Source organism: Crotalus tigris, unplaced genomic scaffold (assembly GCF_016545835.1).
Source record: "Crotalus tigris isolate CLP2741 ecotype Arizona unplaced genomic scaffold, ASM1654583v1 scf7180000023590.301634, whole genome shotgun sequence".
Taxonomy (NCBI): Eukaryota; Metazoa; Chordata; class Lepidosauria; order Squamata; family Viperidae; genus Crotalus; species Crotalus tigris.
In genome coordinates, this window is record NW_024100063.1 from 65,646 (window position 1) to 81,922 (window position 16,277).

The 16,277-nt window shown below is 37.4% G+C and overlaps 2 protein-coding genes across 7 annotated transcripts in view; both read right to left on the reverse strand.

The window, feature by feature from the left end:
- Nucleotides 1-16,277, reverse strand: part of LRFN5 (leucine rich repeat and fibronectin type III domain containing 5) — a 141,578-nt gene that overhangs the window by 38,046 nt on the left and 87,255 nt on the right. For 2 of the 6 annotated variants that reach the window (XM_039319437.1, XM_039319438.1), the window contains exon 2: nt 7,804-7,916. The exons of the other annotated variants lie outside the window; for them this stretch is intronic. The gene's annotated coding sequence lies outside the window, so the exon portion shown is untranslated. The remainder of the gene's footprint in view (nt 1-7,803; nt 7,917-16,277) is intronic. 6 annotated transcript variants of the gene reach the window in all.
- LOC120297150 (zinc finger BED domain-containing protein 5-like) lies at nt 176-2,089 on the reverse strand. Its single transcript, XM_039319442.1, has one exon. It carries the CDS (start codon nt 2,087-2,089, stop codon nt 176-178), a length of 1,914 nt encoding a protein of 637 aa, XP_039175376.1.

Below are 16,277 nucleotides of genomic sequence, written 5' to 3' on the forward strand. Positions count from 1 at the left end.
AGGGCAGTGTTTCCCAAACTTTTGACATATGTGTACCCCTTCTATAATTTTCATAACACTGAGTACCCCTCATAAAAACATATGCTTTAATAAAAATCAAAATATATTTATTTTTTCTTTTTTTTGTACATACACAAAATAAACAAAGTTATATTATAAAGAACATTTATTTGATTCAATGAGAAGTATGAAATTGTTTATGTTGAGATGACAGATCATCATAATTTGGTTCCCTGGTTGTTAATTTTAATCTGAGATGCGGTTCCACATCCAATAGTCTGTTCCTTTTTTTAAACTTAATGTCTACAAATGCAGAAAAAGCAACTTCGCATAAATATGAAGTTGGAAAAGGCAAGATGTATTTCAGGACTTTTTCTGTTAAAACCGGATACACATGTTGCATTTGTAACCAGAATGATGTTAAAGTACACTCCTTATGTTTATTTCTCAAGAATCCGTCCGAAGCTAACTCCAACAATTGCTCTTCTTCCGCATGCGACAAACCTTCTGGCATGGATGTTGTGTTAATGTTGAACGGATATCTTATCCATTCAATATTTTTGTTTAAATCAGGGAAATAGTTTTTCAAGCCAACTTGCAAACTCTCCAAATGCTGTATTATGCATTTCAAAGTATCAGCCTCAATTTTAGTAGCCGAACTTGTTATAAACTCATGAAGAGAGGGAAACGAGTCTACTTCTCCATTACCAACTCTCTTTTGCCATAAATTTAGTTTTGCGATGGTAGCGTTCACTTTATTTTGAACGTGAAACAATGGAATTTCTTTGCCTTGTAATGATAAGTTGAGGCAATTTAAAACAGAGAATATATCTGCTAAGTATGCTAGTTTACAAAGCCATTTCCAGTCATGTAAACAATTTCTCAACTCAAATCTATCATTAAGAAAGCATTGAAGTTCATGTCTAAGTTCGAACAATCGGTTTAGAATTTTTCCCCGAGATAGCCAACGAACATCGGTATGAAAAAGCAGCTGGGTATGACTACTTCCCATTTCTTCACATATTTGCGAAAAAAGTCGTGCATTCAAAGGGCAGCTTTTAATGTAGTTAATGATTTTCATGCTTTCATCCAGAACTTTCTGTAGATCAGCGGGCATCTTACGTGTTGCCAAAGTCTCTCTATGTATGCAACAATGTGTGGATATGACATTTGGAGCAACATTTTGAATTCTTACAACGAGTCCTTCATTAATTCCGACCATACTTTTTGCTCCATCTGTGCTTATTCCAACACATCTATTCCAATCAATTTTGTTCTCTTGCATAAATGTATTCATAACATTAACGATATCTTCTCCTGTTATGTGACCTAATAAAGGCTGGCAAAATAAAAAGTCGTCATGAATTTCTTGATTTTTTTCGTATCTAACAAACGCCGTAAGATTTGCAAAATTCGCAATGTCGGTGGACTCATCGACTTGCAATGCATAATAACGACTTTGAGAAATATCAGATAATAACATCTGTTTTACATTATTAGACATATCAATGATTCGTCGATGAACTGTATTATTTGAGAGAGGAATGCGGTCAAAAGTTTGTTTCGCTCTATCTCCTATCATTACTTCTGCCATTATCTTGGCTGCAGGCTTGATTAAAATTTCGCCAATGGTTTCCGCTGCACTACATTTGGCAATTAAAAGTGACACGCGATACGAAGCTTCTAGTATTTTTTGATTGTCACCTCCCGTCAAACCCTGCATTACTTTTCGAGACTGATTTAAACCCTTAAGTTTATTTTCAAAAAAATCTATGGGTTTATCTTTGTACTGATTATGGTTTGTCTCAAAATGGCGCTTTAAGTTGGATGGTTTCAGGCTTTCATTTGTTAGATTTTCAAAACAAATGACATAAAATGGAATAGGCTCATTTTCATCTCCAGTCCATGAGAATCCAAATTTAAGATATTCTTTGTCGTACTTGCGAGTTTTCCTTGCTTTTTTCTTAACAGGTTCTTTCAGAATTGAAATTGATTTGTCGTTAATTTCATAATTTTCTGTTCGTTGATTGCTATTACAATCATTACTTTCTTTCGGTTTAGTAGTTCCAGATTTCAACCAGCGATCCATAATCTCTGTTAGGGATAAAAATTGTATTTTATAAAAATAAACAAAATCAGTGGAACTTACTAAAGCATGATAATAGGCGCCCAGAACTAACTATTAAAGAAGTAAGTTGTCTCTATAACGAAGTGCAGTATATTCACACCATGTCACACCTCACAAGACTGTCTAACCGTTGATAACACTGCAATTCTCCAGCTTTTAAATAGCTCCGAGGCTCAACATTAACTGTTAATGTTCCCGCAGTTTAAAAATGGCCGAACCAGAGCTGCGCGAAGGATGCGCAGAAGTTCCTGTCATAATGAGTTGCGATACGATGTATGATGGCCCCAGTTCCCGTATAAAAACTGTGATACGCGCCTATTTCTTTCTTTGTTCTGTGGGCGCAGCTAAGCACGGTGCAGTGGATATTCCCACGTGATCCCCACTAAACTCCGGTGCAACGCATACCCCCACCAAACTCTTCCCATACCCCTGGGGGTACACATACCACACTTTAGGAAACACTGCTACAGGGCACAGCCACATGTGATAGAATGTTCCTTCCTTATTTTTACATTTCCAGCATTCCGGATTCATATTTTTATACATTTTGGCCAATCTCGCCGGTGTTAAATGCCATCTATAGAACATTTTGTATTGATTTTTCCTATACGCAGTTGACAGTGTCAGTTTGCAATTTATGTTCCATAGTCTTTCCCATTCTTCCAGATTTATATTTCAGCCCACATTTCTCGCCCATGCTATCATTGGCCCTTTCACTATTTCTTCCTCCAGATCTACCTAATAAATATTTATAAGTTTTTGTTAAAAAATTTCCTTCCTTAATTGTTAAAATTTTATCCAATTGATGTGGGGTCTGGCTTATTCCGTGCTCTTCCATATCCTTACTATGTTTAGATTGGATCTGTAAATATGGCCACCAATCTATGATTATTCCTTGTTCTTCTAATTTTTCTCTTGATTTAAGGTTTCCTTGGCTGTCTAATAGTTCTTTGTATCTAATCATCTTTTTCTTATCTAAGATGTTAGGGTGAATCATTGCCTCCATCAGTGAAATCCAATTTGGAATTTTCCTATAATGTCTTTTCTTGACTTTTTCCCACGTCCTAATCAGCGCATCTCTTATCTGATGTTGATAAAAGTATGTGTGTGTTTTCCTATGTTTCCCCCATAGAAAGACATGCCAGCCAGTCTGTAAGTCATGCCCTTCAATCGTTAGAACTCTTTTATTGTCTAGGTTTATCCAATCTTTGATCCAGAGTAGTCCAGCTGCTTGATAATAAATTTCCCATTTTGGGAGCCCAAGTCCATCTCTACTTCTACTATCTTATAATGTTTTCATGTTTATCTGTGCTTTTTTGCCTGATAAGTCCCTTTTTTCAGTGCCGTTGCAACCTTGAAGGGTCACTAAATGAACTGTTGTAAGTCAAGGACTACCTGTATCAGAGAAATTAATAAAGTTTTCCAGAAACACTATTTCTACCAATTGCTTGAAAATGATAACCATAAGACATTTGGGAGTCTTAGAACATGCAGAGCTGTGTGCTGCCCAGATAACCCGCAGAGTTCTCTCTGCCTAAAACATAAAGAGGAGGCAAGAATATTTGAAGGTGTCTTATAATAAGTGGATAATCTGTCCATCTAGCCATTCAGATCTGCTATGATTGACCAGAGCTGTCCAGGTAGGTAAGCATCTTTCCCACATCTGCTGCTATGAAAGATCTCAGGGATGCCAGAAAATATATTAACTTGTTGTTGTTAGTACCTCAGAAGCATACCAGAAACTATTTCTATTAAAGTCCTGGAGATTTTTTAAAATATATATATGGAAAAGAGCAGCATTATCTAGTCATAAAATGGAAGCAACAATATACAGATAGTCCTCGACTTACAACAGTTCATTCAGTGACTATTCAAAGTTACAGAGCATTGAAAAAAGTGATTATGACCATTTTCACACTTACAACCGTTGCAACATCCCCATAGTCACGTGATCAAAATTCGGACGCTTGGCAACTGACTCATATTTATGACGGTTGCAGTCTCCTGGGGTCATGTGATCACCTTTTGTGACCTTCTGACAAGCAAAATCAATAGGGAAGCCAGATTTGCTTAACAATCATGTCACTAACTTAACAACAGCAGTGATTCGCTTAACAGCTGTGCCACAAAAGATCATGAACTGGGGCAAAATTCACTTAACAAATGTTTCACTTAGCAACAAAAATGTTGGACTCAGTTGTGGTCGTATGTCAAGGACTACCTGTAATATCTCATTCTATCATTTCAACAAAACACACTATAGTAACTACAAATACAGAGAGTTCATTTCCTAACAGTTCCAAAATTATTGAGGCAGATGTCTTTGGAAGAGATAAGGGGTGCTTTTCATTTATAATCAGCCTTTTTGCTTCCAAATCAAATTCAGAATTGCAGCTTGACATAGTCAAGAGGCTCCAGTGATTCCTTTAAGATTAAGAATCTGCCTGTTTCTGGAAGATCTACACCCATACAGCTTTTAAACAACTATCTAAAATTAAAGAGGCGAATGTGGGAATTATTTTCAGGATCCCACTTCAAGAAAGGGCAGGGGGGAATTAGAACTTTTTTTCCCGACTTATCAATAGCTACAGAAGAAGAATCATCCAGCACTTGAACTGACAACTGCAATTCCAGTTAAATAGTCCTTGCGCATTAAATGCAAACGACTATGAAATGGATTTCTCTCTAGCGTGCTATTCAGCACTCCAAGCTTCTCCACCTGTGCACACTGAAGATTGAATTGCAGCCATACAAAGAAGCAAGCATCCTCATCGGTTATCAGACAAAAAAAATGGCAGAAGTGCCTAGAGTATCCAGTGCTAATTAGCTAACTTCAGCAATTTGTAGGGACAGATGGATGCCAGTAACCTTTGCTGCCCTATTGTTGAAACATATGGAATCCCTTTCAGGTTAAAGCTGCCGTACCTGCTTCAGCCACAGGCCAGCTATACAGTGCCAAAATAAGCACACTGTGATAGAAAAGGAGAGTCTGGAAGACCTAGAGATAAAGGGCTGCCGGCATGCTTGTAAAATATTTAATCAGCGAGTGTTCGGCTGGTGCTAAGGAAGCAACTTTCTCCCACATCAATATGGACTTCCCAGGTATAGCGATCACAATGTTATCCAAACAGTAATATGATCAACGATAATAAAAATCCCCATAACTAAATAAAATGTTCTTTGAGTCGAGCCTGGCATCTGGTGACTACATGGACATGTCTGTCTAGTTTTCTTAACAGAAGAATACATGCCTCTTTCTTTCTTTCTTTCTTTCTTTCTTTCTTTCTTTCTTTCTTTCTTTCTTTCTTTCTTTCTTTCTTTCTTCTTCCTTCCTTCCTATCTATCCATCCATCCATCTATCTATCTATCTATCTATCTATCTATCTATCTATCTATCTATCTATCTATCATCTACCTACCATGATGGATGGATGGATGACAAATAGATTTTCCAGTCTAAACTGCAGCCTAGGATTTCAGCCAAGATCAGCTGGGTGTAGCCAAAAACAGTTGCTTTTGTATAGGGATATTTATATTAAAGGCTCAATTATTTGTAAGCAGGTTTCAGCCAAGATTGATCTGAGAAACCAATTACCTTTCCCCTTCTCACTTCTGCATGAGGTTCTATCCATTGGTCTTATGTATATTATTTTGTGTTTAGAGATGTAACTCAGAAGCAATATTCCCTTGCATCTTTTATCCTATCGATATAACAGGTAATAGGAATAAGAAGCGAGGGACTCTTCTTCCCTTTGAATCAGTACTTCTTTCCCTAGACTGAAAGGCTGAAACTAGTAGACTTTCCTCTTGAATTTGCTTCCTACATGAAGAATACAGTATTTCCTAATCACCATTAAATTACTATAATGGTTTGTTTATCTTCACTTATTAGTGGAGCTTTGCAACTGAAGTTCAATCAACAAGCAACAAAAAGTATGTCCACTATGTCTCTCCAAAGCTGTGTTTGCTGTGCTCTACCCAGCTCCAACTATAAGACATTACCATTTCTATGAGGAAAGCTGCTAAGCAGTACAAGATCATCACCGAAGGTATCTCTGCTCATCTATCCAAGTTAACATAAAGAACGGCACACTAAAATCTGTATCTTTTACATGGTAAGACATCCAAGGAGACAGCGGGAGTGGCTTGCATGACTAGCCTGATATAGGAGATTATGCTGAAGCTGAAACCTAATTAGAACAACCCTTGCTATCAGTAAATAAAAGTCATAAAAGGACAGGTTTCATTTGTATGAAGTATGCCTGAATAATATGACTGAGTATGGCACAGATTAGATTAGCCAGGAGTAAGCCTTTCCATTAGTAGTTCCCTGACTTAAGAATGCCATTATAACTGAGACACACTTCATGCCATCTTTATTGTCTATATTCCCCTGAGACCATTTAATGATCTGTTAATTTTGTGATATTTTTAACATTGGATTACTCTTTTTACTCTCTATTATTGTTTTTTTCTTGTATATTTTGTTGTCTATTCTTCTTATATAGAACAGGGAAGGAAAAAAACGTTAAGCAAGAGACTAAAAGACTCTCCACCTCAATTACATGTGATTCTGTGACACTGTTCTGCTGGCAAAAAAAGATCATTCCTGAAAGCCAAGAGGTGAGGGTGAAGGTTTGTTCTCCGAACTTGTGGGTTGATTTCCGAACATTTTGTTACCAGTCTAGGTAACATCTTCAGCAGAGTTTCTGGGAAGTCAGTGTCGGTGTTCTTCTGTTTATAAGGGCTTCAGGTATGGGTGTGTCAAGTGAGGGTGTTGTTTTGGGTCAGGTGTGAGTCATCAGTGAGGGTATTGTGATGGGTCTTGTGATGGGGAGATTACATCAGGTCAGGATTATTGGAAGGTGAACTGCTGGTGGGGGGAAGGGGGCTTGCGTGCACGACCCTCAACCAACCCATGCAAGCTCCCTCCACCAGTTCACCTCCCAATGATCCTGACATGATCACAAGACCCTCACTGATGACTCACACCTGACCAATCACAAGACCCTCATTTGACATACCCACACCAGAATCCTTTGTAAACAAAAGAACACTGAAACTGACATCCCCTAAGCCAGGGGTAGGCAACCTTGGCTCTTTTATGACTTGTGGACTTCAATACCCAGAATTCCCAAACCAGCCATGCTGACTCAGGAATTCTGGGAGTTGAAGTCCACAAGTCATAAAAAAGCCTACCCCTGCCCTAAACTATGCTGAAGATGTTACCTAGCCTGGTAACGAAACCTTCAGAAACCAACCCACAGGCTCGGAGAATGAACTTTCACCCTCATCCTACACCCGAGGTACAGATATTTTCCACTATTGCAAATCCAAGAAGTCCTTGTTTCCCGAATTTGATAGCTTCAAAAAGGCTTGATACCTATTACTTTCTGAAGAAATTTGGGGAGGGTGCCTGACTTTATTTATTTAGTCAGTTTATATAACTACTCATCTTGGTAGGTGACTCTTGGTAAGGAACAATATTTAAAATAAAAATTAAAACAATTACAATCAAAACAACACAAAATTAAAAATACATAGCACCCTTCATACATTTCGGGGACCCAGGTCCTGGCATAGAGGAGTACTCTTTAACTTATGATCGTAATGGAGCCTGGAATTTCTGTTTTTAAGTCATATCATTTGTAAATCAAAGCAACCACGTGACTGACCTGATTTTACAATCTTAAGTGAACTCTGGTCATAAAGCGAATGCCACAGATGTAAAGCAAGTCCATTCATTCCTATAGGTATTTTGCCAGAAACCAGTCACGAAGGCCAAAAACTGGAAAGAAACATTGTAAATCGTGGTTAAGCAAGGACTAATATACCAGTATAAATTATTGCATCTTTAATCCACTAATGATTGTTTGAGGAAGGCACTATTCTGATATTTTTCATTTTAATGAATCTTCCATAATAAAATATTAAATGATACTGGATAGATTCTTATGGAAAAAATGAAAAAGTTGATCATTTTTATCTTAGTTTTTTCCCCTATAATCTAATTTCTCAGCATACCCAGTGATAACAAAGAGGTGTTATGAAGCTTATGATATACTACAGTATCAGAGAGATCCTAGAAAGGAATAGATTATTTTGTTTATTTTCCAAACCCAAATCAATACCTTTTTGTAAAAAAAAAAAAATGAGAATCTTTAGTCTTTTTATTTTTGTAATCCTGAAAAGACTTAACTCACTGAAAGGAATCTCATCTTTTATTTTTTTTTAATTTTTTTTATTATTTTTCACCATACACCATACACCCAAACAAACTTAAAATACATAAACATAAATCTTTTCTTTTAACAGAACAGTACTATACATTTTAAACATTCTTTACATCTTATTTACATTTTATGTACATCAATAATTATGTCTTTTCCTTTCTCTGTTCTAGCCAATTATAACATTTATTCCAAATTTCATAAAATTCTGTCGCCTCCTTGTCTTTTAATTCTAACGCAAGTTTATTCATTTCTGCGCATTCCAAGATTTTGTACATAATCATATCATTTGTGGGAATATTTTCACTCTTCCAACATTGAGCATATGCTATACGAGCTGCAGTCAGTATGTGTATGATATGTTAGAGTTGTTTTTCTATCTTTAAATTTATTATGCTCAAAAGGAAAAATTCTGGTTTAAAATCCATTTGTATCTCCGTTATCTCCTGTATCCAATCTCTTATTCGTTCCCAATAATTTTTTGCTTTGGGGCACAGCCACCACATGTGATAAAATGTTCCTTCTCTGATTTTACATTTCCAACACTTTGGGTCTATATTTTTATACATTTTAGCCAATCTCACCGGTGTTAAATGCCATCTGTAAATCATTTTATATTGATTCTTTCTGTATGCAGTTGATAGCGTCAATTTGTAATTTATGTTCCATAATCTTTCCCATTCCTCTAAATTTATATTTCTCCCCACATTTCATGCATATGCTATCATTGGCCCCTTCACTATTTCTTCCTTTAACTCTATCTCTATAGGTATTTATAAATTTTTGATAATAGTTTTCCTTCCTTACTTATTAGAATTTTATCAAGTTGATGTGGGGTCTGACTAATTCCATGTTCTTGCCTATCCCTATTATATCTAGATTGAATCTATAAATACGGCCACCAATGTATGGGTTTTCTTTGTTCCTCCAACTCTTCTCTTGACTTGAGATTTCCTCAGTTATCCAGTAATTCTTTATACCTAATCATCTTTTTTTTCTCTAATGTATTGGGATGGATCACTGCCTCCATCGGCGAGAACCAATTTGGAATTTTCCCATAGTGTCTTTTTTATTTTTTCCCATATCCCGATCAATGCTCCTCTTATCTGATGTTGCTGGAAATATGTTGATGTTTTCTTCTGTTTCCCCCATAGAAATGCATGCCAACCCGCCTGTAGATCATGTCCTTCTATCATTATCCTTTCATTATCCAAGTTTATCCAGTCTTTAATCCATAATAATCCTGCTGCATAATAATAGATTTCCCATTTAGGGAGTCCAAGACCACCTCTACTCTTACTGTCTTGTAATGTTTTGAGGAATCTCATCTTTTAATTATTTCCCAAAATGATTACAAAATGAGACTGGCAAGGCTTATTGTCCATATAGGCTATATCGCAGTTGTGAGTGTAGATGGAATACTAGGAGTCCCAGCTACTCAACCAACTGCAAAAACATCGATTTCTGCAGTTTACCCACTGAGAACTGCCATCCAAAGTATAAGTGAGTTATCTCATGATCTCCCTTTCATCTAGGGTGGTTTTGCTGGCCAGCATCTGCCCTTTGGCTAGCGTGCTCACCTGCAGTATGTCTCAACTCCTACAGAAATGTCAGCCCAACATAATTCCTCACTGAAAGCTTTCAATATTTCCAGTTTTTAAACTCTGTGTCTACAAACTCTACTTAATGGAACTGAAACAACTAACATTTAGAATCTAACCATTTCATTCCAAAGTCCTCTTAATGACTGGATTAATGTTACATTATAATGCTCCTAAGCTGGTTTGAGGATATGTGATGTGTGAACCCAGCTACTGTAATTTATGGAGCGAGCTATAAATCATGGATTAGTGTGATATGCGAATCCAACTGCTGCTCCTGCGAAACAAATGATATAATACAGTACAGTCCTTGGATTCACAAATGACAAAAAGCTTGAGGCATGAATGCCGAATATTCCAAAGATCTTAGAAAAATAGAATTAGTTCTAGGTCATTTGATTTTCAGATCTTGCCAAGGTGGCACTGAAGCTGGGTACAACAATGGTAGCTTACTTTGGACCCAGATTCCTGTGTCCTCACAATCCACATTCAAGCAGATGGTGATCACTTGGGCCAAGAGATTTTAATCATGTCAATAATAAATCTGCCAAGTGCAATTTCTCCTCCTAAAATGTTAACCTTTTAAAAATAATTAAAATGTTAGGTAATTGGTCATACTTGCTGCTATAATTACCGTCATCCTGAAAAGACTATATGCCAGTGGAAAGCTCTCCATGGCTCTAGTTTTCAAGGGACATGAGCTGGGAGCAAAGGTTAGAATGGAAACAACTCAAAGAGAATGATGGGTTCCAGACTTATTTCTTTCTGGAAAAGATTGGGTTGAAAAGCTAACCTTATCATTGCTTCCCTTTGCCTGAACAACAAATTGAGGTCCTGAAACAAAAAAAATGGAAACTACTGTTTGAAATTAATCCCTTAAGGACCTGAGGCTTAAAAAATATCAGGGAGATATTTTCTTTTTTTTTAAGTGTTTGCAAGGTGCTATACAACCATACTGACATAAGAGGTTTTTTCTGGGGAAATTAAACCATTCTTCCAAGAGATTAAAAAGTATCAGCTCTGTTGTAAGTTTTTTGTTTTGGATATTGAAAAAAAAAAATTGGAACCAAAAGGGAGATGGGGAAGAATCAAAAGGCTTTTATGGAAAGACATTAATCAAAATGCAAATGAAAAAGAAATTAACACCCACAAAGAACCAAAGCACTTGCATTCTAATAGCATTTGAGAGGGGAATTAATAATAATTTAATATTATTAATAATAATAATAAGTTGGGAGGGACCCTGGAGGTCATCTAGTCCAACCCCCTGCTCAGGCAGGAAACCCTATACCATTTCAGACAAATGGCTGTCCAGTCTCTTCTTTAAAACTTCTTTAAAAAAGTGTATGTGTAACAAGGCAGGTGATCTATCTATAGAATGCAACTAGGATACAAACATTTTAAACAGGCACAGATTCTGGGTCCTGCTTAATACGTTGAGGGAAGGGGTGGCTACCATAGGAGGAACTGATAATAAAGACAAGCAACATGTTCTTTCCATGGTGGGAACCATTGCAGGTTAGGTGCTAGCACTGAGCAAACTAAGGCATTGGCTAAATCAGTGGTTCTCAACCTGTGGGTCAGGACCCCATTTGGGGTCGAACGACCATTTCACGGGTGTCGCCAAACAAGGCTGTCCACCATTTTTTCCCCCTTTTCTTTGGCCACGCCCCTGGCACCCAGTGATGTATAAGTGGTTGGGGGTCACCACAACATGGGGAACTATATTATGGGGTTGCGGCATTAGAAAGGTTGAGAACCACTGGGCTAAATAAAGGCAGCACAACCTATGAAGGAATAAATGGCTCATTTTCTAACTTATCCTATTCATTATGTGAATACCTAGCTCTCTGGAGAAGGCCCTAATGCTGAGAAAGATGGAAGGAAAGAGAAAAAGAGCAAAAGTAGTAACATGGTGGATGGACTCAGTTACAGTCGTGATGAGGGCACTGTTGGAAGAGATGAAGGATCAGCTTAGATACAGAACATCATGGAGAAAATCTACCTATGTTATCTCTATAAGTCAAAAATGATTTGATGGCATATAATCAATCAATCATATAAAGCTAGCCTGTCACCCTTACACATGTTAAAGGAATTGTCCTGTCAGCTTTTAACTGCCACCCCAGACAAGTTTTTGCACAACTAAGGGAAGAAGACACCAATTTCTTTTTCACTTCAAGTACGAAAAATCTTGACCTAGTCTTGAACAGCTGCACCTACTGAAAGTGGTCAGTGCAGATGAATGAAAACTTTGCTGGACTCCTTTTTAAGAGTTTACACAATGTGCATATTTCTTTTGCAAAAGTGATATAAAACTATGTACCTCATTCCTAATGTGAATTTCTATATTTTGAAGAAGGCCAGCAAAAATAAGGGACCTAACAGAAAGAAACCCATTTCTGATTGCATGTCATTTTAGTGAAAGAAGAATCCAGTACTTTCAGAAGAAGGTATTTTTTTGATCCACTGAAGAAAAGGAACAGTAAAGGAGGAAGAGGAACCAGACAAATGGGACACCAAGGCACCATCAAAGTGTCTGGTAGATCTCTAACCTCAATGGGCTCCTTCAACTGGTTGATACATGAACTGGGCCCTACAGTAATATCTTTTAAATTTCTGAAGTTTTCTTTTTCATATTTTTTTTTTTAAAAAAGAGAAAGATTTCTTAAACCGTACTATTAATGGCATCATCTCCCAGAGTCACTGGTTGGAGGTGGGTGGCTATACAAATTGACTGATTGAATGAATAAAATAAATAAATTAGCCCATTCCTTCCCCAATTAGCCCCCATCTTAACAAGGTGGCCTTGAGCACAATACAGCTCTTAAACAGAACACAGCTCCTCTTGCTTTATATAATGGGAGACAAATTAAGAAATATAGCTTATAGCACATGTTGAGTGTTTAAGGGAGGGCTGGAGCAGAAAACTGCTGTCAAGACAGCATTTAAAAAAAAAAACCTTACTGCTACCACCTACAAATAGGTTTGAATTCCTGACATCTTGCTTCCCTTTTAATGGATGCAGACAGGGAGTCTTCTCGGAGCCACAGTAGTAGACACTGAATAATTGATGGAGGAAATAGTGTGCACTGAATGTACAGCACATAGAGACCCTTCCTCCTCTGCAGCCATTCTGCAGACATCCATCTTTATCCTTTCCCCATCTAGGCATCCTCATCATACAGAGAAAACAGTTGTGCTTGAGAATTTGGTACTTCCCTCTATCTTCCCTCCTCTCCAACTGCTTGTTCCAAGACAAACAGTTCACTAAGATGTCAACCCATAACAAAACGTAGCAATGAAAGGCTACAGGTAGTCCTTGATTTACTACATTTACTACAGTCACTTAGTGACAGTTTGAAGTTTGAAGTTACAACAGTGCTGAAAAAAGTGACTTTTGACTGTTTTTCACATTTATGACCATTGCATCATCCCCAGGGTCATCTGATCAAAGTTCAGACACTTGGCAACTGACTCAAATTTATGAACGTTGCAGTGTCCTGGGGTCATGTGATCACCTTTTATGATCTTCTGACAATCAAAGTCAATGAGGAAGCCAGAGTCAATTAACAATCATGTTACTAACTTAACAACTGCAGTGATTCACTTAAGAACTGTGATAAGAAAGACTGTAAAATGGGGCAAAATGTACTTAACTGTTTCACTTAGCAACAGACATTTTGGGCTCAATTGTGGTAGTCAAGGACTACCTATATTGCTTCCACCACCAGGGAGCATCAGGACCATTTAAAGAAGTCAAAAATAAATATTCCCTTGAGTCAAACTCAACCCCTGGTGAATTTCCCACTTAAGTCAACAGCCCTAATATTCTGTGATGGTTTCCCGCATCCATGTACTAACCAGGTCCCACCTTTCTAATTTGGCAAAGCAAATCAGTGCAGAGAAAGGAGAAAGAAAGAGGGGAAACTACAGGAAGATAGTCTAGCCAACTAACTCTCCTTACCCCAGTTTATATAGTACCAAGAAAAGAAGAATGACAATTTTAAGTGCCATTAAATTCTTCAGACTTTCCCTTCTAATCCATTATCATCTGTAGGATTAGCTGCAGGATCAGCTCTCTATTATAGCTCTGATGAAAATGAGAGGTGAAAAGGAAAATTAGCAACAAACATAAGGGCATCAAATCACAAGAAGCTTCTAGCATATGGAAAAAAAAGGATTCTTCTTACTAATTGAGGCTTATTTTTATTTTTTTATCCCATCTTTATTATTTTTATAAATAACCCAACGTGGCAAACATACCTAATTCTCCTTCCTTCTCCTATTTTCCCCTGTGAGGTGAGTTGAGCTGGGAAACAGTGACTGGTCCAAGGTCACCTAGCCAGCTTTTATTCTAGTTCTAGAACTCCCAGTCTCCTGCTTTCTAGCCTTGTGCCTTAACCTGACTATACCAAACTGACTCCCTTCCTTGAATTATCCTACTAAAATAAACTGCCAGCGCAGGTATATTCCCCCAAATTAAAAATAATGGAAGCAAAATGGGACAAACAAATGTATCTGGCCACTGACACTTCATCTCCTTTCATATTGCAGGAATTCTAGTCCAGATGTCTGAAGTCACAGTGTAAACAGTCTCAGGTAAAAAACATATTAACAATATACCATTATGGAACACAGCTTTTTAGTAACAATATTCCTCTGAACTGGCATCAATCTTTACAAGGCTTGGTGGTGCTCAGCTGATGGGGAACTGCTTTACCCTAGAAGAGTGATCTGAAATTTTTTTACCTTCATGCAAATAAAACCCTTTACAGCATATCAGAAAAAAATGTCAAATGTCTCATAACTTGGGTATGGAGCTAAGGTGTAACTTGGTGCAATTCAATAATATGTCCACTGCTGTTGTGGGGAACAGACTACTGACAACTATAAAATGGCTCTTAAGAAACAATGAAGCAGGAAAAGAAAAGTCTCTTGGTACACAGGGAAGCATTTAGCCTAATTATGTCACTGGATCCCCATAGCTCTTATGGCATTTTTAGTTCTGTGAAGCCAAAGTTCAATCGCAATTCAGAAGCCACCACAATTCCAATAAGCAAGCAGGGCAGATCTATAATCAAGCTGAAGTTTATAGAAAGAGACTCAGCAGTAGCAGCATCATGGTCTGCAGCTGCTATACATATATATAGTCCTTAAGCCTTTTTATAGCTCCTGGAATCCATGGAGATTCTGCTGAGTGCATAATGTGGCTCTAACCATTTATATGAAACAGTGGGAACTTCAGTGAAAAGCTAACATTAAGTTTATTGCAAATGTCATAACTAGAGATATGATTTCCCATCACTGTATTAAAAGAAAAGGAACAGGTTTTGTAAGCTGAAGATAGGTTTAGTACAGATCTTTAAAAGGTATTTTTAAAAGCCTAACCAACCTGCAAACAAGGAATGCAATAATATGATTGCTATTTTCTTCCATTTTGCCTCTATTTTTTCTTTCCACAAGACAGTCTTAATTCATAAGACATATTTAAAACATGTAAAGATCTAATAAAAGTATGTACTTTGTACTCAGTAAAAAAAACAGCCCCAACAGAAACATGTCAGCCCGTAATAAAACACATTTTTCTCCTTATTTTGTTTAACCTTCTCTCATTCTTCAAGGTGAACAAGCATAGCAGATGGAGCCAAGGAAAGAACTGTCTTCCTTTTGCTTCTATTTTGTTCCTGTACCATTCAATTCTACACAGCCTAGCAGTATAAGAAGCTGCCCCATTTCAGTTCACATGTTCATACACCAAAACAACTTTCTATATGCATGATCATTATCTTTGAAATTAAGAAAGGTGAGACTCCCCATCTCTCTCTCTCTCTCTCTCTCACACACACACACACACACACACACATTCCCTCTCTCCCTCCCCTGCTTCCATTCCCTTGTACCTTTCATTAGAGTAGAAATAGGTTCTTCTAGAAGAACAGCTTTTCCTTTCTATTTGCTAAGTTTCAATGGTTTCTATGCATGATATTTAACAGAATAACAGAATAGCAGAGTTGGAAGAAACCTTGGAGGTCTTCTAGTCCAATCCCCTGTTCAAGCAGGAAAGCCTATACCATTTCAGACAAATGATTGTCCAATCTCTTCTTAAAAATCTCCAATGTTTGGGAGCACAACTTCTGGAGGCAAGTCGTTCCACTGATCAATTGTTCTAACTTTCAGGAAACTTCTCCTTAGTTCTAGGTTGCTTTTCTCTTGATTAGTTTCCATCCATTGCTTCTTGTCCTGTCTTCAGAGGCTTTGGAGAATAGGTGGACCTCCCCCCTCTTTTTTTGTGGCAGACCCTTAGATATTGGAACA